At 39.3% G+C, this 26147-nt stretch overlaps 1 protein-coding gene across 4 annotated transcripts in view; it reads right to left on the bottom strand.

The window, feature by feature from the left end:
* ptprt (protein tyrosine phosphatase receptor type T) overlaps nt 1-25170 on the bottom strand; it is a 1512449-nt gene extending 1487279 nt beyond the window's left edge. For all 4 annotated transcript variants that reach the window (XM_073061878.1, XM_073061879.1, XM_073061880.1 and 1 more), the window contains exon 1: nt 24860-25170. In XM_073061878.1, coding sequence (XP_072917979.1) covers nt 24860-24932 — 73 coding nt within the window. In that variant the 5' untranslated portion in view covers nt 24933-25170. The remainder of the gene's footprint in view (nt 1-24859) is intronic.
* Between the last annotated feature and the right edge of the window lie 977 nt (nt 25171-26147).

The raw sequence follows: 26147 nt of genomic DNA, 5'->3' as shown, positions 1-26147 counted from the left end.
TGAGGCACCGCCTCATATTAATACTACTGATGGTGGGAAGAGATGTGCCCATGATGAACACCAGGCTGTAACCTGATACGTGTGTGCCTGTCACCCAGATAGCCCAGACTCAACCTGTTGTTGACAGTTGTGGCAGTAAACAAATTAAGTAAATTCAGGTCGCCTCAGACACAAATGATCTATACAAAAACCAACCTCTCAAAGCACTTCATTACAGTGAAGTAGGTATTACTGGATGGTAGTCTGAGTTACGTCAACATACTCCTCTTGGATACTGATACCATAGACACCTCATTGAAGCAGGTGGGAACCTCAGACCACAGAAGCAATAGGTTGGATGTCTAAAATTCCTGACACCACAATTTTAAAAAAATGAATCAAATAGTTAGCATTCATAACAGCTGCTACATTCCAAAGATGAGGTACTTAAGGAAAATAATAAGCTCTCTCTCTGTTCTAATTTCCCATCTGCATCAACCTGAAAATCTGTTGCATGGGTAAAAAAAAATGACCATTTCATAGTGGAACTATAATGGAAAGTATTTGTCTCATACTGCCAAGCAAGTCAGGCAAACATTAATGAATCAAAGGCTACACCAACCTTGAAAGGGAATATTATTGAAAAACCAGTTATGTTAGTTCATCAAATGAATGTGTGAAGTATCTATGTTTGTGCACTTAAATAGATGGCAACACTTAATATATATGCATTAAATATTTGTTACATATAAAAAAAACATACAAGTTGAGTTCCAATATACTTGTAATTATGCAGACTGTTCTCCCTGGTAGAAACACTATTGAAGGCAGTTCAGCGTATGATCATTGCACATGTGTAATTAACTAGCAAACTCAAGCAGAGCATTGCCACGTGGACACAATACATTTTCTTCAGTGAGCCTTCTGCCAAGATTGATTTAATTCAGTCATTGCTGATTAGAAGAGAAATCTGGGTTGGCAAATCTGCAAGTAGTTATTTCAAAGTACAATCTCAAGACACCTTCAGGAGACTGTAAATCAAAATCTAATTCAGGAAACACAGTAAGTCAAGTAAATTTATTAACAAGTGAGCTTTCATGTCTTTCTTCAAGTTAGAAAAATTCTATGTTCCAAGCACAGGCAATTAACATATTATATATTCATCTCAGTGGAAAGCAAAATTCATTCAAAGAATATATTTCTCTCACTCTAAAAAAATTCTGCAAGTCCTGAATGACTACTTATCCACTTCCAGAGAACATATCCACTTTCATAGAATCCCACATTTTCCAAATGAATTACAGTACTCCAGAGGAAACTGGATCTGATCAATTAGATGTAATTATCTGATCATAAGTTTTAATCAGAGAAATCAATAAACAATTATCAATTTCCCACCAACATGTCAGAATGACCTTAACATTGAACACACAGGGTATTCAAATTTTATTGTGACATGCAAAATAAATACAGACATTCTTGTAGTGCTTTATGTGTGAGGTAAAAAATAAACTAAAATAAAAAGTCACATTTCAAGGAGTCTGACTTTGATGAAATACTATGTCAGATCTTAATGCACTTTTGACAAAGAAAGCTGAAGATTTAAAAGCACAGAATGAAGTGTGCAGTAACTCGATCATATAAACAGATGTGACAGGTACTTTCTTTTCCACATTAAAAATACATTTTATGAAACTACTCAGTTTTAAAAAAATGAAATGGAAGCTGTTTTGCGTATTCTAATATATGGAAAAATTCAATCAATTTTAAGATTTCTAGAAACACCCTTTACAACAAAGACACAGCTTTCAAACAAACCACAAATTATATTATTAAATACAAAAGCAGAAGTCAATCTTAAGTTGTCCAAACTGGCCAACATTTTCAAGGAAGAACAAGGGACGAGACAAGTTTATATACGTGTATGTAATTAAATGACAATAATGTATCTAAAACTGTTGTCTCATTTCTTCGAACCAGGGTGTAAAGCATATAAAACACAAGTTTAAAAGGCAAGGATAAAATCCATAGATGAATCACACATAAATAACAAACTAAAGTGTATTAATATTATATAGGTATGGAACTGATTAGCTAGTGACACTTCAAATATGATTTTGCCAGGAGTTCAGAAGCCTAATGGCCTGGGAGAAGAAACTGTTTCTCATCCTGACATTTCTTGTTTTTATGCATTGTAGTCTCCTTCCTGATGGTAGAAAGTCAGAGTGGATGCTGGATGGATGGGAGGGATCCATAATAATACTAAGAGCCTGTATATTCAGCGCTCCTAATAAATGTCCCCAGTGGATAGTAGGGAGACCCCTATGATCCTCTCAGCTGTTCTCGCAGTTCTTTGTAGACACTTCTGGTCCAATGTTCGGCTGCTCCAATACCAGATGGAGATACAACTTGTCAGGACACTCTCAATGGTGCTCCTATAAAAGGCAGTTCAGACGGAGAGAGGGAGCCTTGCTTGCCTCCATCTTCTTTGGAAATGGACGTGCTGCTGTGCCGCCTTGTTCAGGGAGCTGATATTAAGGAGTAGGTGAGATCATTCGTGATGTGAACTCCCAGGAATGGTGCACTTACCTCTCTACAGAGGAGCCATGTATTCACAGAGGGGGATGGTTTGTCTGCACCTTCCTAATGTCCACAATGATTTCCTTTGTCTTCTCCATGTTCGCCTATCAGTTGTTCTTCTCACACCAATCCACCAGTTATTCCACTTCCTCTCTACACTCAGTCTCATCATCATTCTTGATAAGGCCAACCACTGTTGTGACATCCAGAAATTTGATGATATAGTTTGACTAGATCCTGCGACACAGTCATGTGTCAGCAGCAGGCGGATCATATGACCTTGGGGAACACCAGTGCTCAGCGTAATGGGACAAAAGACGTTGCCGCCCACGCGGACTGACTGGGCCCCACTGTTAAGAAGTCCTGTATCCAATTGCAAAGGAAAGTGTTGAGACCCAGCGAGGACAGTTTCTCCACCAGTTTCAGGGATATGATGGTGTTGAACACTGAACTATAACAGCAGTCTGGCATGAGACCCCATTTTCCAGGCGGGACATGACAGAGTGAAGGGCAGAGGCCATTGCAGTGGATTGATCTGGGCATTAAGCAAACCAGAAAGGGTCCATTGTAGCCAGAAAAATGGTTTTAATGTGCTCCATGGCCGGCCACTCAAAGCATTTCATAAGGTTGCTGTAACTAAACAGAGTGCTCCATACAAATGAAAAGTGTGGTGAGGGCCATATGAAAAAATCTATTATTGGTCTGAAAGTATTTACATTGATTATTCAACTCCAAACAAACAACCTTATTGGCCATGTAATCCCTAGTTTTTGTTTTGCTAATAATATTTACAGGTTCAGCAAGCAGCATACACAACATATTTCATAAATCTAGAACCTTCTCAATTGTGAAGTTTGAAGTTTGGTTAAGTATTGGGCCCATGAAGAAATGGCCCTTTGTCACACCAGTTCTATATTATGTGACTAGAAACACTATTTTAAATTGTTGAAGTAAGCCACACTCTTAATGCTTTTTGACCTCATTATAACAAAGTGAGCCAAACTTAGAAATATACTTTAGGCTAATTGCTGTGCTTTGAACAATAATCTTCGCCAAAGCTGAGCAACTTTTTGGTTCTACTAGATAACAGCAAATCCCAAGGTATAAAAATGCTCAACAAGTAAGCTGCTACAGTTGAATAAGCCGGCTTAGACTTAAAGGATGAATTGAGAAAGGCTTGAAGTGATTTTGCTAATATTAAACAAACAGTGCAAATCAAGAATAAGGAACCAATAATATAATATGCCCAGTTTAGTCCTAGACAAAATGATAAGATTCTGCCTGGTTGGATCCAAGACTACTTTATGACCCAATAAAGGGCACAATTCAAATTCAGCATCAGAAATCACTTTGATCATAGATGCTACATCCCTAGAACAACAAAGAGCAGCTCCCATGTTGAATAAATCACCATTAAAAGAGCTGTCATGTCAAGTAATGGAATGAACAACTTATGTTTATCAAGGATTTGCAACTCAAACAGTGACCAGTCAACCCATTGTCAGAGGTAATGGCTAAGGGAAGAATATTGGCTTGTATGCAGATCTCATCTTGTTTCCCCACCTCCCTCCATGATAGAGCATCAAGAAATCTTTCCTATCCACCTCAAAAGCCAGATGGGTTCTTAATTTAACATTTGACCTCAAGAACATCTTCTCCAATCATGTGGCAGTTACTTTGTCCGGTAATAAATCCTCTCGTGCACAAGAATCCCAAAATTCCTTATTCCGAAAAGCACAAGGCTGATTTTTGGCAGTGGTCTGTTCTTAAACTCATTTTTCTAACATTTTCCCCTCCCTGACCCCCATTATTATTAGATGAAATTACCAACACTTATTTGTTACAGAATATGTAGTACATTCCCTTTTACTACAAAAATGTTTGTGGTGGAAAGACAAAAAGTTTACAAAAAAGGATCTTGTGCTTTCCCAGTATATACGATGAATAAACTCTTCTCAGGCTTCCTGCAAGGTTCAGGTGTTGTTTATAACTGGCGTTTCGATGACAAACTCTGTCATCTTCAGAGATGATGCCCAGACATGTCTATTCAGTGGCATTTATAACCCCGTAGTCCATCCCTCCTCATTGATTAGTTCTCATCGAATCAGGTTTCCACTCTCCCACCTGATTTACAAACTGGAGTTCAAATTCAAACTGGAAATACAAATGAACTGAAATGAGTCAACTCACCAGTCCAGATGGCAACAAGTAGACTAAAAGTACAATTGCCCTCAGCTCACCAGCTTCTCACTCAAAGCCTATATTGGCCCTACCAAACAAGGGGGATCTTGTGTTAGTTGATGGCATCTTGTGCCTCTTGAACAGTGTTAATACAGAATCATACTGCACCCCCACCCAAGTTTAGTAGGGGATGCCAACACTGACCTTTTATATTTCTTAATTTTTCTGCAATAAAGAATGTTAAAAAAGGTGTTAAAATCCTTTCAAGTTCTTCTTTTGCACATTAAATGCCTTTTTACATTTTTGTATCCTATAAATCAATAAATAGAATGCTACTCTATAGTAGTAAACACAATAATTTATTTTGACCACATCTCGATATCCCAGTGCAATTAGAAATTTATTAATGAGGTGTCTGATCAGTCATGTTTCAAACAAAATTGTCAATTTCCTGTTCTGTTAATATTAATCAATTCAAACTTTTAGAGGAATTGATGTTCTTATTTGCCGAGAATATGCCAAAAATATATTTGTCTAGTAGATATGCAGGTTTAAAATCCCTAATGGGTATTACTGCACAATTAATCCCACAACAAAACATATGCTGGATCAGCAATCAGACTGAAAAATAGGTCTTTCTTGCACACTCTTCATTGAATAAATAAGCAGATTTGTTGATGGTTAAGAAAATATTATAAATAAATCACTACCTTGTAAATAAATAACAGATTTCTTAACAGATTTCTGAAGTCCCAGATTGAATTCTGGGATCATTCTCAGCCAGAAGCCTCCCTATTCCAACACAATCATTTGCCATACCAACACCTCTAACAGCTTAGGAATCAGGCAAACTGCTCCCCGATTGTCAGCCCAGCCAATACTTATAGCCCCTTCCTCCTGTAATCCTTCCAACAATCCCTTTCCCATCGCTATCTCCACACCTCAAAATTAATAATAGATTTCCCCAACCCCCTTATGAATTTAGTATCCACTGATACAATATAATAGATAATGTAATGTGAAGACTGTGTAGCAAGTTTCATTATCCCTCGGCTTATTGTATTGGGTCTGCTGAGTAATTAGGCTATCCAGATTAATCTCCACCTAGATTTCCTTTGCAATTGGATCCTCGACTTCCTAACCAAAAGACACAATCTGTGTGGATTGGTGATAATATTTCCTCCTCGTTGACGATCACCGCTGGTGCACCTTAGGGGTGTGTGCTTAGCCCACGGCTCTACCTTCTATATACCCATGACCGTGTGGCTAGGCATAACTCAAATACCATCTACAAATTTGCTGATGATACAACCACTGGAGACAGAGGGTGTACGGGGTGATATGTACTGTAACACCCTGGGAAAGGTTTCACTGTTGACGTAATGGTCTTTCTGTAGAAGCAGTGTTTGGGTTATGGTTAGAGATAGAGATAGCCTGTGCTCTGGAATGTGAGCCATCCAATGAAGGGAGTGCATTTTTCATGTTGTGTGCCTGACATTGGTGTGAGCTGGGTCCTTTGGTTCTCCAGAGAGAAGCAGTCATAGGACTCGACCCAGAGCGGGGCCATGATTCGACGAAGCCCAGGGAGATCGAAGGAGGATCGGCGAAGGGGAACAGTGAGCTCCAGATTGTGTACATTGGACTGTTTCATTAAAATAGGCCCTTTTCTTTTTTTGCTTTTTCTTTACTAACCCTTTAGTCAAATTAATTATAAAGCTAAATCGTTTAATTGTATGCGGTGTACCGTGTGTTATTTCGTGGTCCTTATTTGTAAAGTATTATGCAGCATCTACACAAACAGGGGGGTTTGCACTTCAATCTCCCACATTTGACGAGGCCAGAGATGGTCTTCCCGAGATTTATGCAGCTGACAGAACCAGATTGTTTCAATACCAACTAGTGGAGTGGTGTTGCAGCAACAACCTGGCACTCAACAGCAGTAAGAAGAGCTGACAGTGGACTTCAGGAAGGGCAAGACGAAGGAACACATACCAATCCACAGAGGGATCAGAAGTGGAGAGAGTGAGCAGCTACGAGTTCCTGGGCGTCAAGTTCTGAGGACCTAAACCTGGTCCCAACATATCGGTGCAGCTATAAAGAAGGCAGGACAGTGACTGTATCTCATTAAGAATTTGAAGAGATTTGGTATGTCAACAAAAAATGCTTTAATTTCTATAGATGTACTTTGGAGAGCATTCTGACAGGCTGCATTACTGTCTGGTATGGGGGGGCGGGGTACAACTGCACAGGACCAAAAGAAGCTGCAGAGGGTCGTAACTTTAATCAGCTCCATCCTGGGTACTAGCCTATAAAGAATTCAGAACATCTTCAAAGGGCGGTGTCTCAGAAAGCCAGCATCTATTATTAAGGACCTCCAGCATCCAGAGCATGCCCTTTTCTCACTGTTACCATCAGGTAGGAGGTACAGAAGCCTGAAGGCACACACTCAGCAATTCAGGAACAGCTCCTTCCTCTCTGCCATCCAATTCCTAAGTGGACATTGAACCTGTGAACACTACCTCACTTTTTTTTTTAAATTATATTTCTGTTTTTGCAGGATTTTTAATCTATTTGATATACATATACTGCATTTAATGTTTTCTTCTATATTAGGTATTGCAATGAACTGCTGCTGCTAAGTTAACAAATTACACGGCACATGCCAGTGATAATATATCTGATTCTGATTTCACAAAAATTGTTAACAGTACTGAAAGATTCAGTGAACTGAACTCGTGAGAATGCAGGTACAGCTACAGTGGTGATTCCTGAGAGGACTTGGGGCCGGATCTTAGCAGCGAGGCCCATACATAGAGAGTGTAAAATGAATCAATGTTTGGCTGATTTGAGCAGCAAGCAGGGTAATAAAGATCAAAAATGTCAAGGCTGAAGGCAAAGGACAAACTGGTGTTCAGCTCACTACTCTGTGAAGGTCACCCACTTCAGTTCTGAACCGACTCCGTGACCATGGCCTGTGGCCATCAGGCTCTTGAACAAGCTACACTTGCCTCAGTTCTGAATTTGTTCCATGGCTATGGAGTCACTTCCAGGAACTCTACAGTTCATGTTCTGTGAGTTATTTCTTTACCTTTTTTATTGTTCTTTTGTTTCCACTTTGGGGGTTTGACAGACTTTGTTGTGCGGATTTTTTTTTTTAAAATAGGTTCTGTGGTTTCTGTTTTGTGGCTGCCTGCAAGATGAATCTCAAGTTTGTATACAGGATGCATACTTTAATAATAAATGTACTTTGAACTTTGGATCCTTCCTTTCTGATTTCCCTCCTTTTGCTGCATCTGATGAAATAGCCTACGACCAAAGTGATTTTTTTCTTTTGCTTGCTTACTTTCTTCCTTTGGAGAGTGCCATTTACACAGTGATTCCTTTACACACAGGGCAAGCAAGATCCTCAGGAGCAAGCCAAACCACTGGAATATCAAGATAAACACACTAAATTTAGTTTCCCTCAGTCTCAAGTGCAAGACTGAGCCATTCTTTCATAGGATCTTGAGACTGAGGCCATTTACCACTCAGTAATCCAGGCTGCACCAGGATTGAATGAGATCACAGAGCTCCATCCATTGCACGCATTGAAATAGTTCCCTATTGTAGTTTCACCAGTTGGTGCCTCATTTCTGCAGGTTGCTGCGGCTGCTGATTTACCTTTCAGCTCTTCTCATTTGATCTGCCAGAAATTGACAAAGTAGATTTCTACCACTGCTAATGGATCTCAACACTCCATGGTTGCCCAAAGTCTATTCTGAACCTACACTAGTTTTGCAAGAACGTGGTGCACCAAATACAATGAAGGCCTGTGTCAGTGTGAAGTGGGAACTTTATCTCCATAAAAGCTTTACGCCATGGGTACATTGAATGATGTTGCCAAGGCCAGATGCATTCACAACCAATAGACTGATAATAGCAAGGTTGAACAGGTCTGCCCTTTGTGATCTGTCAGCCATGCCCTTTGGTATATGGTCAGTGGTTGTGATATCAAGCCATTGTAGGTGATACATATGAGATTCTTCATCCAAAAATGTGTTGTTTTCTTTTGAAAGATCAAAAGGATCATCAACTTTATTTTGCCTTACACAAACACAACCCACCTTCTTAATTATGCACAGTATTTCTGTTCCTTTTCAGATTTTCATCATCTGCAAGATCTGAGTTTGGGAATTTTGATAGCATGCTACTTCCCTTGTGCAACAGTTCTGGATCAGAAACAGGTATCCAGATAGATAAAATGTTTTCAATCTTATGATCACTGGGTTAAACTATTACAGTCTAAGAAAATAAATACAATTTTCAAAACCGGAGTCAATCACACAATCCTGATAGCAACATTACACAAAATCTGAAAGTTATGTTTTGCAACTCCAAACCATAGAAGCTAGTTGATAGACAAACATAGAGCTGGGATAAATCATGTACGTTCTTAGTTTTACTTCTGGCGAGATGCTCACTTAAGCGGTGGGGTGAAGACATATGCCAGTCACATTCTTCTACATACAATCGGCAATGCATTATGTATATAATTTTAAAAATCCTAATCAAACAATACATTTCCATTACTCAGATATAACTGAAATATTAAATACATAATGCTCCTTCCTGGTTGACTATAAACTCCAACTCAACTTAAATATGTAACATATTGCTCTCTCGTCACATTATATAGCCAAAAGGGATTTCATATTCTTATAGGATAACAGGAGGGCACTCTGCTTGGCAGATAAGACTTGTGGCTGTGAAATAATATCAAGTTCTGGGGCTTCCACCAGTGGACTTAGGAGTTGACCCTGGGACTGCAGGAAGTGGTTCTGACAGCACTGGATACTTTTCTTCTGGACGTGTTGGCATCCGGCACAGTAAGCTGTTTGATCTGCTAATCTATTCCAGGCCACCAGACAAAGGTTCAAGTTTTCACTTTGACTATATTTAAATGACCAGTACATAGCTTGGATGGTACATCAAAACTCAATCTTCACATAAGGCAACCCTCATTCAGGGCAAGTTCATCACAGTGCTGTTACGAATGGAGGAAACTGGAATTTCTGTTACACATTCCAGCCATTTTGTGTAGCCATGTAGACCCAAGACAGTGTGGGATCTTTTAGGTTTTATCTTTTTTGACAGTGTAGCACAGTAGCCAGGTTTGGCAAGAATTTTTTTAATAGTAATTGACAAATCCTAAAATGGGCCACAACTGCGACATGCCCTTTTGGCCCCGAGACATCCATCACTGCCTGAATTTTCTCAGCAAACTTGTGTAAAATTTGTACATCAGGGGCAGACCTGTTCAACCTTGCTATTATCAGTCTATTGTTTGTGAATGCATCTGGCCTTGACAACATAAGTGAAGCTTCGTTTAAAGAATTCTCACTTGTTGCATTGAGCTGAGCCCATAATCTTTTTAACACCCTTGAAATTTTGGAGATTATCTTTATCACCCTTACTGGTAAAAATGTCATCCAGGTAGCGTTGAATACCTGGGTGTACTTGCAGCACATGGTCAACAGGTTTCTGCCAGAATACATGTACAGATGCTACTCCAAAAATAAGCCTATTATAGAAATAAAGCCCTTTCTGAGTGTTTATAGTGAGAAACACTTTGGACTCTTCTTCTGCCTCCATCTGTAGGTAGGCCTCAGCTAAGTTACCCTGATAAGTGTGAAGTGTTTCATTTTTGTAGGTCAAGTATGATGGCAGAATGTAGTATTAATGGTAAGAATCTTGGCAGTGTGGAGGAGCAGAGGGATCTTGGGGTCCAAGTCCGTAGAACACTCAAAGCAGCTGCGCAGGCTGACTCTGTGGTTAAGAAGGCATGTGGTGTATTGGTCTTCATCAATCGTGGAATTGAATTTAGGAACTGAGAGGTAATGTTGCAGCTATATAGGACCCTGGTCAGACCCCATTTGGAGTACTGTGATCAGTTCTGGTCACCTCACTACAGAAAAGATATGGAAGCCATAGAAAGGGTGCAGAGGAGATTTACAAGGATGCTTCCTGGATTGGGGAGCATGCCTTATGAGAATAGGTTGAGTGAACTCGGCCTTTTCTCCTTGGAGCGAAGGAAGATGAGAGGTGACCTGATAGAGGTGTACAAGATGATGAGAGGCATTAATCATGTGGATAGTCAGAGGATTTCTCCCAGGGCTGAAATGGTTGCCACAAGAGGACACAGTTTTAAGGTGCTAGGGAGTAGGTACAGGAGATGTCAGGGGTAAGTTTTTTTTTAAAAAGTGTGGTGAGTGCGTGGAATGGGCTGCTGGCAATGCTGGTGGGGTCTTTTAAGAGGCTTTTGGATAGGTACATGGAGCTTAGAAAAAGAGAGGGCTATGGGTAACCCTAGTAATTTCTAAGGTAGGGACATGTTCAGCACAACTTTGTGGGTCGAAGCACCTGTATTGTTCTGTAGGTGTTCTATGTTTCTAAGTCCACTTTGCTGAAGTGTTTTCCTCCAGAAAGGTTTGCGAAGATATCCTCTATCCTGGGCAGAGGGTATTGATCTACTTTCAGTACTGGGTTGATCGTGATCTTACAATCACCACAGATCTTGATAGACCCATCCTTCTTGGTTAGTGGGCCCACTATCATTGCCCATGGGCCCCACTCAACCCTGGAAAGAATTCCTTCAGCCATCAAGCAATCTAGCTCACTGGTTATTTTAATCACACATGGTATAAAGAACTCGAAGGGCTTTGCAAAACTTTGGTGTGGCATTTTCATCTAACACTGTTTTACCTTTGATATGTTTGAGTTTTCCAATGTCATCCTTGAACACTGTTGGCATCATCCAATGCCCTTCTTAATTCTCTTTTGGATGACTATTACAGAGAATGTGGGATACAAATGGTGGATGGATCTGCAATCAAGTTGTAGTTGTCTCAGCAATTCATGACCCATAATGCTGGCCCACATGTGGTTTTTACCACGTACAGGCTCAATGTGGTCTGTTGCTTGTTGTATTTCACTGTTACAAATGTTATTCCCACAGGAATTACATTTACTCCAGTACAAATTCTCAGTTAGATATCTGCAGGCTTCAGTTCAGTATCTTTGAAGTGCTATTCAAACTCAGTTTGTGGAATGAGTTAAACAGTTGAGCCAGTGTCCAATTCCATTTTAATTAATTTGCCATTCACGTCTGTTGTAATCCATATTGTTACTCATTAGTTTTCACATGTAACTCTCAAAACTATGCAGTCCTGTGTCACTATCATTATCAGATTTTTCATCAGCAGCATGTAGATCAGTGCTCTTTTTGAAACTGTAGGTTGAATTTTTAATCTTTCCCATGCATTCCATTTATTTTTGTCTGCCAAGTATGTTCTTTGTATGTGCCCTATTTTGTTGTATTTGCTGTAAATTTTGCCTTTAAACCTCCATTGGTCTTGAGTATGTGAACACCTGCCACAACAGCCCCTGTAACACACCTTATTCAGCCAGACTTTTCTGTCTAGGCATTGAAATTTTGTTCATGCTCACTTTCCATTCCCCACTGCATTCCTGTCTGCTGTTTCCATTGATGCAATCATTTCAACTGCTTTATAAAATGTGAGTTGTGCCTCAACTAGGAGCCATTTTTGAATGTTTCTTGTAAGGTTGCATAAAGTAAATCTCTCAGAGCATTACTAAGCCCATCAATGAACTGACAATGAAATATGTGAGGAAATGGACTTTTTAACATTGTAAACTAGTGGGTTGTTGTAACGTCTCCTGCTCACTGTGGAAATGGAGGACACCTCCCTCTCCCTTAGGGAGAGGGAGAACCTGTGGCTTGCTGAATGCTGGATGAAATGCGATCATCTTTGGGATAACTGCAAGGTCTGTGCCTTTGCTATCGTCAAGCTCACGCTTGTGCTCGGTATCAGGTGTGCTTTTTTGCTTGGGGAGGGGTATCATTGCCTTGTTGCTGCTTATGGGGGGAGCTGGGGGGAATTTGGGGTTCTCATGTTTAACTGTCGTTCATTCTTTGGGGTACTTCTGTTTTCAGGGATTTTTGCAAAGAAAAAGCATTTCAGGATGTATATTGTATACATTTCTGACATTCAATTGGACCTTTGAAGTTGTCTGAGCCATCCAGTCACACAAGCTGAAATGGACTCCCCTTCCTTTTGATTCCACTTATGAAATCTGAAGCACTCTGCCAAAAATTGTCTCACTCTCCACTTGCGAGAGTTTTTTAAAACTCTAGCACCTTACTGCACTTTTTTTAAAACTCAAATGTCTTACTGTGCTTCAACATGTAGATCATTGTCTTGAATTCATTTAAAACTTACTCATTTCCACTTTTATGTTTTGGAACATTGAAACATAAAAACTAATTGAAAGATAAACACAGAAACGGGATAACTCATGTATGTTCTTCGTTTAACTTTTAGTGAGACACCCACTTATGATGTGGTGGTGTGATGATGTATGACATTCACATACTTCTACATTTAACCTGCAATACTACAAAGAATGGTTAATCACATAATGCTTATATTACTCAAATACTAGATACACAACTTGCACATCATGCAAAGAGATCTGTTACTTATCAAAACATTAAAACCATTTTGGCTTGCATCATTCCTAAAATTGCAAAATCAACAATGAAAACCTTAGGAGCACAAACCTGGAAAAGGCACCTTACCATATGTCCGAAACCAATGCAAATCATAAGTGAGTCTACTTAAATCTTTCAAACAATGATAAACAACTTCAGCATCCAATTTGGGCATGCTATTTCACATATTGCCACCTGTCTTCCAGATGGACAAAATTAATTTTTTCATCTGCATTGCAACTACTGCATTTCTTTATTGCAATGCTAGATTTCTGAAAAATCAATATGGTTGTTATGTTACCACTATCAGTTGCAAATTCAATATTATTCATTACAATGTAAATATCAATTTCTAATCATCTGCAGAGCACAGCAAAGTCATATTTGTGCATGCTTTGGCTGAAAGGAAATGGTGAAAAATACTACATATTTAATATATGGTTTTACAAAGTTTACCATATCTTTTGTTGTACAACAAATAGCTTGTATGCAAGCACTGAGTCATGATGAGAATGAACGATGATACTATTTTTATTCCATATATTTATATCCCATTTTAAAAGTTGTTATTTAATTATTGGTATGCTGGTAAATGGACAACAGTTAAGTTAATTAAGTAGAATATATTTGGTGTGATAAACCATTTCACACCTTTCTCAAGGAATACCACACAAAATTAAAAAGCTAAAAAAAGTTGAAAAGCTGAAATAGAAAGCAGAACATATTGGAGATACTCAGCAGATCATGTAGCATCTGTTTAAAGAGAGACAAAATTAAGATTTCAGGTCAATAACCTTTTATTAGAAATGGAAAAGAGTGAAAATGCATGTTTTAGCTACAGAGGTGGCGAGGGATGGGAAGAACAAAAAGGACTACCTATGATAGAGACCAAGGTTTTCAGGTAGATGATGCACAGTTTCAAACTGAAATATTGACAATTCCTTTCCTTCCACAGATGCAGCTCAACTTCACCATGAATGGTCCCAAGCCCTCCTGCGAAAGAAGTGTTGGGCATTGGGTTAGCAATCCCATCCCATAAAAACCAAGAGCTACAGAAACAGGAAGTCCCAAAAATCTCAACCCTGGGAGAGGAAGGATACACCAAGATGAGCTACTTAAAGAGTGGCCTAAGAAAGAGGACTCTAGCGAGCTGCTGTTGATGGCCCATGTCCCAGTAGAGGTGCTGGGCTTAAGGTGGCAGCTGCAACTTAACCTGCTGAGTTCTTCCTGTAGATCATTTGTTGTTCTTGCAGGTAACACATCTTCTTCCGAAAACTGACCCTAATTAGCCAATTTTTTTTCCAGGTTTACAAATGAGAAAGCCATTGCAGTACAATTTTAAAATATAAACCACAAAATATTTTTAAAAGTGTGGAAAAAATATCCAAATTCACTAATAGCTTGGTAGTTGAGAAACAGCTTGCAGTAATTGAATTTTTAAATTAAAACCAAAAGGAACAATCTTTTAAGCACAATCATTTTGTAAACTTTTATTAATGAGTACATAAAGTCATATTTGTTCTCACCATAATTTTGGATTCAGGAATAATAAGCAAGAAAATCAAATCACATATAACTTTCAGCCAAAGGAATTCACAAAGACAAACTAACTGTACTGTGACATGACACAAGGTCATCAATTGATGCTCAAAGCAGATCTGTCCAGATAAGAAAAAGGTATAGTCTTTAATCAGTTTTCTTTAAACAAACTTCTTTAGCCATTTTCACAGAAAGAAATACAGTGGTAAATTACACTGAATCTTAGCTTCAAACTGCAAGTCTTGCTTCCTGCCCCAATGTTCAAGAGCCGATTTAGATAGAAAGCACACTTTTTTGTCCAGATAGAAGAAAAATCAGATATGCAATTTTCTTAAGGGCAGTTCTTATTCAAGACAAAGGTTTCATATACTTCTGTGATGTCTGATTATCAAGGTGCACTTAAGCAATCACTCCAAAATCATTGCTTTGACATTTACAACCTGACTATTCTCACCTAAAGCTACAATGCTATACTGAAGAAGGCTGAGAATCCAATTCCAATCTTTTCTATTGCCCAGAGATATAATTTACTGTTTTGTATTTAATTCCGCAAGATTTTATCTTAGTGATTGGATTTTTTTTTTTAATTCTGCTGTAGTATCTTAGTGGAAAGAAAGCAGCCAACTCATGTTTTGTTGTTTCTTACAATGTTTTAAAATTTTATATTGAATCCTTTACCCAAACACATTTTGTATTTCAATCATTTACAAGATAAAATGTGTTGGCCAAACTGATATCCGAGAATGAACTAATTACAGATGCAGGTGACCGCCGATGTTGAAATCTGGAGCAGCAAACAATCTACTGGTGGAACTCAATGGATCAGAGGGTGGGATGGGGGGGAAAGGAATTGGTAATGTTTGGGTCAGAACCTTGAATCATTGATTGATTAGCTTATTGTCACACACACCAGGACACAATGAAATTCTTGCTCACGAGAAGCTCAGAGAGCAAACAGTATATTCTGCAAGTAGTCTTGATGCAGAATTTTGACCCAAAACATTGACACTTCCTTTCCCCTCACAGATGCCGCTTGGCCCATTGTATCCTTTAAGATGATTGTTTGTCGCTTTTAATAAATAAGGTTTATGATGGACAAGCAACTTGTCTTTACTTTTGTGGATGTGTGAATTCATTATTTAAAACTAATCTACATTCCTTGTTTCCGTCAGGACAAATGAAGTGTTGGTCAAAGTAAGGTTCAATCAAATGTAATCTTTCACTTACAGAATATGTAAATTATAGCGATTTCAGCTAACAAGATCAAGGTTTCAAAATTGTGTTACATATGTTTAAATGATCACCTTTTAAATGCCATAAAAAGCATGTTCCAGGAGTGCAAGAACATTTACAATATATTGTATAACTTGCTGCATTACCAACAACATGACAGACAAGCCAATTTCACATATTTGGCAGTACAGCAAGTTCTTGAAATTTGACTTAATGTAATATGCAATGAAAAGGAAGGCCCAAATTCAGGAAAACAGCACTTAGAAGTGAAAACAAAAAATATTGGAAATATAGGTCATGTTTAACAAATCTATTAGTTTTTTGAGGAGGTTACCAGGAAAGTGGATGAAGGGAAGGCAGTGGATGTTGTATACACGGATTTCAGTAAGACCTTTGACAAGATCCCGCATGGGAGGTCAGTTAGGAAGAGTCAGTCGCTGGGTATACATGGAGAGGTAGTAAATTGGATTAGTCATTAGCTCAATGGGGAGAAGTCAGAGAGTGGAAGTGGAGGGTTGCTTCTCTGAGTGGAGGCCTGTCACTAGTGGTGTGCCACAGGGATCAGTGCTGGGTCCATTGTTACTTGTCATCTATGTCAATGATCTGGATGATAATGTGGTAAACTGGATCAACAAATTTGCTGATGATACAAAGATTGGAGGTGTAGTGAACAGTGAAGAAGGTTTTCAAAGCTTGCCAAGAGATTCAGATCAGCTGGAAAAATGGGGGGGGGGGGAATGGCGAATGGAGTTTAATACAGACAAGTGTGAGGTATTGCACTTTGGAAGGAAAAACCAAGATAGAACATACAAGGTAAATGGTAGGACACTGAGGAGTGCAGAAGAGGGATCTGGGAATACAGATACAAAATTCCCTAAAAGTGGTGTCACAGGCAGATAGGGTCATAAAGAGAGCTTTTGGTACATTGGCCTTTATAAATCAAAGTATGAGTATAAGAGTTGGAATGTTATGGTGAGGTTGTATAAGGCATTGGTGAGGCCGAATTTGGAGTTTTGTGTGCAGTTTTGGTCACCTAATTACAGGAAGGATTTTAATAAGGTTGAAAGAGTGCAGAGAAGGTCTACAAGGATGTTGCTGGAACTTGAGAAAATGAGTTACAGAGAAAGGGTGAATAGGTTAGGACTTTATTCCCTGGAGCGTAGAAGAATGAGGGGAGATTTGATAGATGTATATAAAATTATGATGGGTATAGATAGAGTGAATGCAAGCAGGCTTTTTCTACTGAGGCTCGGGGAGAAAAAAACCAGAGGGCATGGGTGAAGGGGGAAAAGTTTAAAGGGAACATTAGTGGGGGGCTTCTTCACACAGAGGGTGGTGGGAATGTGGAATGAGCTGCCAGATGAAGTGGTAAATGCGGGCTCACTTTTAACATTTAAGAAAAACTTGGACAGGTACATGGATGAGAGGTGTATGGAGGGATATGGTCCAGGTGCAGGTCAGTGAGACTAGGCAGAAAAATGGTTCGGCAGAGCCAAGGGCCGAAGGGCCTGTTTCTGAGCTGTAATGTTCCATGGTTCTATGAAACAGAGAGAAAGGCAGCAAGGACAGGTTCTTTCCTGTCTTGGAAAGAGCAAAGACAGATCTCCTAGTCCTCACCCTCTATTCCAGCAGCTTTCAATAGAGCATCCTTGAGCAATTTCTACTGTCTTCAATCTGAAGACATCACCAGATACTTCCAGTGTTTCAAAGGAACTATTCCCTCCTCAACTACTTGGTCTACCATCTCCACCTGGCACTTCCTTTTTTAAGCCATTTTACCAGCCAACTGCAGGAGTTGCTACTGCTGTCCTCTTACTCCCCTTCTTATCCAAACCGTCCTTCTAGAAGCAGCAACCATTCTCATACAATCTAGTACACAGCATTCAAAATCAAATTTATTAACAAAATATGCATGTTACCATATACTACATTTATTTTCTTGCAGGCATTCACAGGAAAAAAAACAATAGAATTTATGACAATCTATACATAAAGACAGACAAACAACCCTTGTGCAGAATAAGACAAATTGTGCAAATAAAAATAATAATACTGAGAATATGAGTTGTAGAATCCATGAAAGTGAGTCTGTATGTTGTAGAATTACTTCAGAGTTGTGGCAAAGGAAAGTTATCCATGCTGGATCAGCAGCCTAATGGTTATAGGGTAATAACCGTTCCTGAACCTGGTGGTGGAGCATCCAAGGCTTCTGAGCCTCCTGGCCAACAGGAGCTGTGAATAGAGAGCACAGCCTGGATGGTGGGGATCCTTGATGATGGATGCTGCTTTCTTGTGGCAGCACTCCATGTCAACGTGCTCAACTTTAACTACAATTTTAACTACAAGAGCGACACTATGGTTCCTGTTATTTGCTGCTTCAATTCCCCATGCTACATCCATTCTGACCTGTCAATGCTATTATAAGGCCTAATGCAAACTTGAGAATCAGCACTTCATTTTCCATTGGGCATTTTGCAGCCTTCTGGACTTGATACCAAATTTTACAACTTCAGACATCTTTCCCTCTCTGTATCAAAACAGGGAAGATCATCTCTGTAATATTGGCCCTTGTTTTCAATCTCCACTGGAACATCCCTATCTTCTGGGCATGTCCTACATTCCACAATCCTTTTCCATTGCTTTATCTGTGTGTACTCACTTCATAATTTTCATGAACAAAGGACTATATTTGTTCTCTCCAACTGTCCCCATCAACCATCAACTTTATCGCCTCATTAAAGCTTATCCCCAGATCAACCTTGGCCTACCTATTTCTGAAATATTCCCTTTGTCCTATCCATCCTTCCCTTATTCTCTCTTCAATTTTTTATGCTAATTTACTTCCCAGATCTGACAGAATGTCTTTGACCTGAAATGCAAAATCTATTTCCATTTCCACAGATGCTGTCTGGCCTGCTGAAAGATTCAAGCATTGTTTTGTATCATTGCTGATTTCTAGCATCTACAGTTTCCTGATCTTCAAGATGCCCAAACACTTTGGGTGCTATGAGAAATAAAGCATGAAGTTACTTGAATGAATAGCGTTCAAGTCCCCACATGTAAGCCACATGACAAATTAGATCATAGTTAAGTTATTGGAAGTTGTTAAAAAGATTTATTAGCAAACATAGTATATTTTAATCTATATACTGGCTGGAGGAAATAAATACAGAGGAGCTCATGGAGTGTTTATAGATTGGAACAGTATGTTCTGGAATCAATAGGGGCTATGCTTGACACCCAGTCAAACAATGAGACAGGATTAATTCATGACCCTATATGATAAGGCCTAATGTAGCAAAGCAACCAAGTATGTTTTTCCACAAGCAGATAAACATAAATTTGGCACTGAAACACAAAGGAAAAAACCTAAATTCTAAATGTTTGCCCAATGATATAGATTCCATAGGGTGCTGGCTGAAATGAGAGGTATAGAGGCAGGAAGGTTTAGGTAGAAAATCCCAGAGTTTCAGCTCTTACTAGATGAAGGCATGGCAATCAATAGTGGAGAGATTAAGTTCATTCATGATGAACATAAAAGCAATAGAAGATCACACATCTCCCAAGGATACTAATAGGCATTCTCTGCACAGGGTGTGATGAAAGGAGGGATTAAAAAGTTAGCCAAAAAATATCAAAGTTTAAGTATTATTTACCCAGGAGGCAAGACAGTTCTCTCACCTCTACACTTCCTGACTTAAGCTTGGTGAGAGTTAAGATAGGTGAAGGAAAACTCTTAATGGCCTCAGTTTTATGTAGAATAGGATGGGAAGGTCAATCAGAAAGTCATTTGAATCATCAAATCACAACGTCATAGCATGGATGAGGATTTTAGCACGCCAAATGGAACAAAGGCAGGCTGAAATCAGACAAATTTACAAATAGTAGAAATGGGTCATTTTTATGATAGCACAGAAAAAGGTTACAATCTGTTTAGAACAGATTCTGATATTTTATATAGTGCAGTTCAGTCTCAGGTAATTGGCAGGGTGATGTAATAACCAGGGTGCAATCTTTTGCTTTAGCTTAATTATTACAAGTTAGTTCTGTCAGATCTGGGAAAATAGGCAATGGAGGCAGCTAAGCAGATTGTTCAGGTCTCAGTGACAATAGTCCACAAACACGCTATACAGGAGCTTATTACAGATATGCTGGATATGTACATGTCATAAACACAAGAATAAACCAGCTATTTTATTCTTTAGCCAAGAAGATGATATAGCCAATAAGAGAAACCTAACTATTTTCAAGTTAAAGTCTACTAAACTCATGTAGAACCCTGAAACTTTTCAGACTAGGCCCTTCACAACCTTAATCAGATAGCTTTAGAAGGGCCTCCTACTTATAAATTAGGATGTAATGGTATACACTCAGGGGCCACTTTTTTTTTTTTTAAAAAGTTTCCTCTTATAACTAATACAATGGCCACTGTGTGTACGTTTGTGCTCTTCATGTGCTGTGCTCATCCACTTCAAGGTTTGGTGTGTTACATTTTCAGAGATGCTCTTCTGCACATCACTGTTGTGTAGTTATTTGAGATAGTGTCACCTTGAATCAGTTCGGCCATTTTCCTATGATCTCTCTCATTAAAAAGGCATTTTCACTCACGGAACAGCGGCCCAGTGGATGTTTTTTCTTTGCTGTCCCACATCATTCTCTGTAAATTTAGAGACTGCTGTGCATGAAAATCCCAGGAGATCAGCAGTTTCTGAGATACTCAAACCATCCCATCTGGCTCCAACAATCATTCCACAGTCAAAGTCACTTAGATCACATTTCTTGCCCATTCTTATGTTTGGCTTAATGATAGCCAAATCTCTTGACCAAGTTGTTATGCTTTTACGCATTGAGTTGCTGCCACATGACTGGCTGATTAGATACACCTTGTTAATGCTAATATCTAATAAAGTGGCCACTGAGTGCAGTGTTTCCATTATTAAGTTGCACCTACATTTTAATTGGGGTATAGGGGACTCTGGATAGAGGTAGTACCTTTGATGTCTGGCATACTGCTCCCTACCAGACAGGGTGGACGGGCATCACCGGTTCTCATCCATCTCCTAAATCTCTCACGTGTTGGCTCCAAGCACCATACCCCAGTAAACTGTTTCAGCTGGTGGGCTAAACCACGTGAGGGGGTGGTGTTAACACAGCACTGCTGGGCGAATGACTTCCATGATGAAGTCACCGGTCGAGGCAGAAAGGTTCTCAGATGAACTATAACGGCCAAGTGTTCACGACCAAAGTGAATGACCTAGTTGGAGGAAATTGGCTGTGGTCGAACCTGAAGAGGGATGGGCTCCGCCAGGTTTCAGATGCCCAAGACACACCACATGATGAGTGCATCAAAAAACTTGACATGATGGCACCCTGACGACTCCACCAGGAGTTAAGGGCGCAAGAAGACGATGACAGCAGCATTTTAATTGCTGGAATAACTTTCCTGTTGATTATTTTCAATAAAAAAATGAAAATAGCTAAACATCCAGCTGCCTTCAATAGAACTGGAACAAGATTTTAACCTGTTTTTTGATCTTATGAGATTCACTTTACCCAATTCTGTAGCAAAGGTCCGACATCATCAACATAATAAATTACATAGTGAACCAAAATGTTTATTACCATAACAATCCTAGCTATATTTTTTTTGTTCCTTTCAAATTTCCAAGCAAACTAAACTCTGATGCAAGATGTTTATTTATTACACCTTCAAAATTCTATATTTGTCTTAAGCGGCATTTGACAACTTGGACAATGTCCCAATTGGCTAGGTTTTCTCAGGATGAAGCGTTGAAGCTCTTCATAATATACAAACTGCCAAGGCTTTTCACATCAAAATATAAAAGTAATGAATCTGGCAAATACACCATTGGGCTGTTGGCACCTGATTATTATTTCAGAAATACAATATACTGTATTTCTTTTCAGGATGATGGTCAAGTAGCCGTTTGTTTCTATTTCCTCTTTTCCTATTACATTGCACCATTTATTTGTTAACAGTTAACTTCTAAAGTAAATTATATGATCTTCCAGCTAGTTATTCACACGATCCAAGAACAGGTTAAATATATTTCCTTCTTTTAATATAGCTTATTTTTAATTTCACCAATTTGATTTAAAAAGGTAGCAAGGTCTTCATCCTCTATCCTGTCCTCTACTTGGGCAAGGCTGCAAAAGTACCAAAATATTTACCAATTTGCTTTGCACATTCTCACATTAGGCTGGCTTTGGAAATTCACCATGCAGAATCCTGACCAAATTAAAGCTGCATTGATTCCACATGCAGTTTAAAGCTAAACTTTGTCTGAAGTTGAAGCCAGTCCCCCACCACCCCTCAAACTAATCCAAGTGGAATCTTGCCAGGGTTGCAATGGACAGTTAGTGGACAGCAACGGGGCATCCCAAGCTCCCACGTTCATATGCTCCAACTCCAGAGGTTCGCAACGAACCCGTGTTGTGTCTGCCTCCAGATAAAAGGGCAAAGCTGAAAGCCGCTATCTCCATCCGTTGATTGCAACATTTGAACTCCTTTCCGGGCGTTATTAATGCCTTTTTCAAGCTTTAGGGCTACTTGTTGAAATTGAATATTAACAATCAAGTTCTGGTTTTAAAGTTATGTAATTTAACATATCAACTCTAACATTTGTTTGTCAAAAGAATGGAAAGATAGCCTTTGCTCTTATTAAAACGCCAAGACTTTCAAATGTTATTGTTTAGGGCGCCACCTCATGGCAACAATCATTTGCCTTTTAGAAATGCAAAAAAGTTAAAACGATGAGGTAAAATCAGGCAATGAAAACCTAATAAAGCACGAGTAAAGAATCCAATTTTAGCACGTAAGTGCAAACAGAATTACGTTTTCTCACATTTTAGGTAACTGTACGGAAAACCAACCCAAGTCGTTATCGGCTCTCTCTCGGAGAGATTAGAAGAGCAAGATATTGACTGCAAAGCATTAAATAGTAATGGATCGCAGAACCACGTACATCAGAAACAATAAACACATGGCTATATTTGCAGGTAAAACTAAAATATTTTGTAAAGGTTTCTCATCACAAGAATATAGTTATAAATATATTTGAACATGTAACCAGCTGTTCGGTGAACTACAGTAGTACCCCAGTCACCCCTCGAAACAAAACTCTTTGCATGAGTAACATCAGGAGATTACCAAATTAGCACATTATATTTAATTCTTACACCTACAAAGAGAACCCATAGATAAGCCTGATTAAGCTAAGGCAGGGGTTTACGAAAGTCGAGCTCTGCGTGTAATGTCTTATATTTGGAAATCACTTGTGTCCTTCCTACAGTCCAGTTGTCAGGAAAGTTCAGCATTCGGCAGGGATGAGTTCTACACCATTGCTGTTGTTCCCATTTTAATCAACACTTTCCAAGATCTCTCACCCTCCAACAACCGTACCGAATCGTACTTCTGCACGTGACACACCATGTAAGCAATTATGTCAGAGTAGAGAATGCCAACTTGAAAGATGTGTAAAGGCATTTATTTTCAGCTTAAAAGGGCCACAAACTCAGTTTGCATCAATAGGAAGCAGCTAATACTAGGAAGAAATTGGTGTTTCGGCTCCGTGTTCATCAGCTTAGAATTGAAAGCAACGGGGCCTCATTGTAACTGATAAATGGATCATTTAACACAAAACGCACAACCACTTTCATTCATTATTAGACAGCTCAAACAAGAGTATGTGTTCTATTACCACATGACCAGAAACGCTCCATTTATCAGCAGCGTGTTCGTTTAATAAAACAACCCTTTTATGTGTGATTGGCACCTTTAAAAATCTGAGACACCCTCCCAATCGAAGTAGACTTCGTATTTAAGGTTGTATCCTGTAAAGATGTTTGATCATAGGTGCCACTGCAATGAATTAAAAAATAAAGAAATTGGAAGCCCGAATCTTTATCTGAAGAGTCAGTATACCGTGCTAAAAAATGCAACCTCGCTCTTGGCGTGCTTTCACTTAATCTTGAATCAGTCATTTAGTTAACAAAACTTCAGCTGATCTTGTATAGATCGATGGAGTCCCGCACGGGAAACGTTCATCGTAGTGGAATCTTCTGGCAATTATAGGTTAAGTCACTTTTTTTTTGGTTTTCTATGCTTTGATTACCAATGTATTACAACACCCGAGGCAGTTTTCTGAGTTCCCGAAAATCAGAGCCAATTAACCGGCTGACATGCACCTCATCCCAAATCACACCTTTTCTTCCTCTAACAAGTCCACACTGACCACCAGCTCCACCGGCTGTCGCACAACCTTTCTGCTATCCAATATTCTGGTTTCTGAGCCCAAGGACAAGCGACCCAATGGCCAGACCCTGTTCCGAGTTGAGCAGCCGGCCCCTACAGCTGATCAGCATGCCTCCCCCGTCACCCCTAACAGAAGGTAAACTTCGTCAAAAAGTTAGCGCCCTCGGTTAGAAGGCACCTGCTGGAAGCGGATCAACGTTATTCATGAGAAGCTTAAGAAACAGACGTTAGATAAAGGGTTAACTCGCCCACTGCCTGCATGTTGTAGGTTCCGAGCCCATTGTCACTGCATTAATGAAGACTGAAAATTAAGTTTGTCAGAAATTGCCATTTCAGAAGCAAATAGACAAGCGCATTCTACACTATCAGTCTATAGTGATATCAGTCTTCTATAGGAACTAGAAGAGACAACATTGCGTGACCCCCACGATAGCGGCCGTTGTCCAATTAAGTTTTGCAACTTATCCCGTATTTACAACGTTTACATTACAACGGGTTCTATGTAGCATCGGCGAACTTACCTGCAAAGACTTGTCCCTCAGCCCTCGATAATAGATGCCCCAGCAGAGAGAGGGAAATCAGAAGCACATTCATTTCTGACTATTTTTCTCGCATTACTTGTGCAGCTGAGGCATCATCCAGTTACTGGCCGGTTAGCAAGCGATGATCCGTTAGTGAAACCCGGACCACCACGCTGTACTTAAATGCAGACTGCTACTGGCTCTGCATGGCAGCTTGGAGATCTTGAAGTAGTTGCTGAGTGAGGACTCCCCCGGGTCCTGACGCAAGCCGTATATCTCTTTCTCCCCCTCTGTCTCGCTGTGTGTCTATTTCTTGCGCTCTCTCCCACTCTCTCTCTCTCTCTCTCTCTCTCTCTCTCAAACACGTATATACAAGCAAGCGTGAAGCTCGCCCCCTATTCAAAATGCTTGGGAAAGAAATCTTTCAAACTGGAAACTCTATTGGTGTATTTTTTAAAACAGTTACAGACAGAACACGGCTGCACGAGATTAGACTCAACCTGTCAGAAGCGGACTACAATGGGGAATGATGAGGTGATGATAAGTTCACAATCCAGTAAGCATGTTGATTGACTGATATGGCTCGACCTGAATATTTAATATTTCATTTGTGTTCTGCTGTGAATGACGTCCATTGTAACATGCAATGCACACTTTGTGACAGACAGCTTCCAACAAAATCAAGCGATTGATGACTCAAGATGAATATACTTTCAGTTGCTTTATCTCGAGCAGGAGCCGTGCACCTTATGTTTTAAATTGCTGAAATATTGTTGAGTTTTCAATCGTGACTTCACTCCTTCTCAGGCATAGCTCTGAATTCCGTCAAGCTGAAAATATTCGAGAAGATATGAAACACTAATATCGATAGACAGTAGATCACCTAATTATAATTGTTATTTTGTTTATATTTCTAATTAACAAGTGAACATTTTCTCCAATGTCACCTTTGTAAATCAATGTCCCAAATCGCTAATTTATTCTAATTTATGTAAATCTTTATATTATAGTAATTAAAAGTCATTTTTACAAATTCCCATGATATTTATATAAGTCAATTAATTTTTCAACAAGATAAGTTAGGCAGGCTTTGTTTCTTAATGAAATTTGGAGGTACAAGTTGAAAGGAAGTTCAAATTAGTGGGAATCTCTGAGGGTGCACTTAAATTGCAACTTTAGCATAAAGGCAAGGTGGTTTTCTCTTCCCTCCCTACTAAATCTGCAGTACATAGATTGCCAAAAAAGGATTTGAGTGTTAGAAGGCAAAACTGCTTCTTCCATGGGGGTT

The sequence above is a fragment of the Hemitrygon akajei genome, chromosome 11 (genome assembly GCF_048418815.1).
Source record: "Hemitrygon akajei chromosome 11, sHemAka1.3, whole genome shotgun sequence".
In the NCBI taxonomy this organism is placed as follows: domain Eukaryota; kingdom Metazoa; phylum Chordata; class Chondrichthyes; order Myliobatiformes; family Dasyatidae; genus Hemitrygon; species Hemitrygon akajei.
Note: the sequence above shows the minus strand (reverse complement) of the source record. Positions and strands in the feature narration are given on the sequence as shown.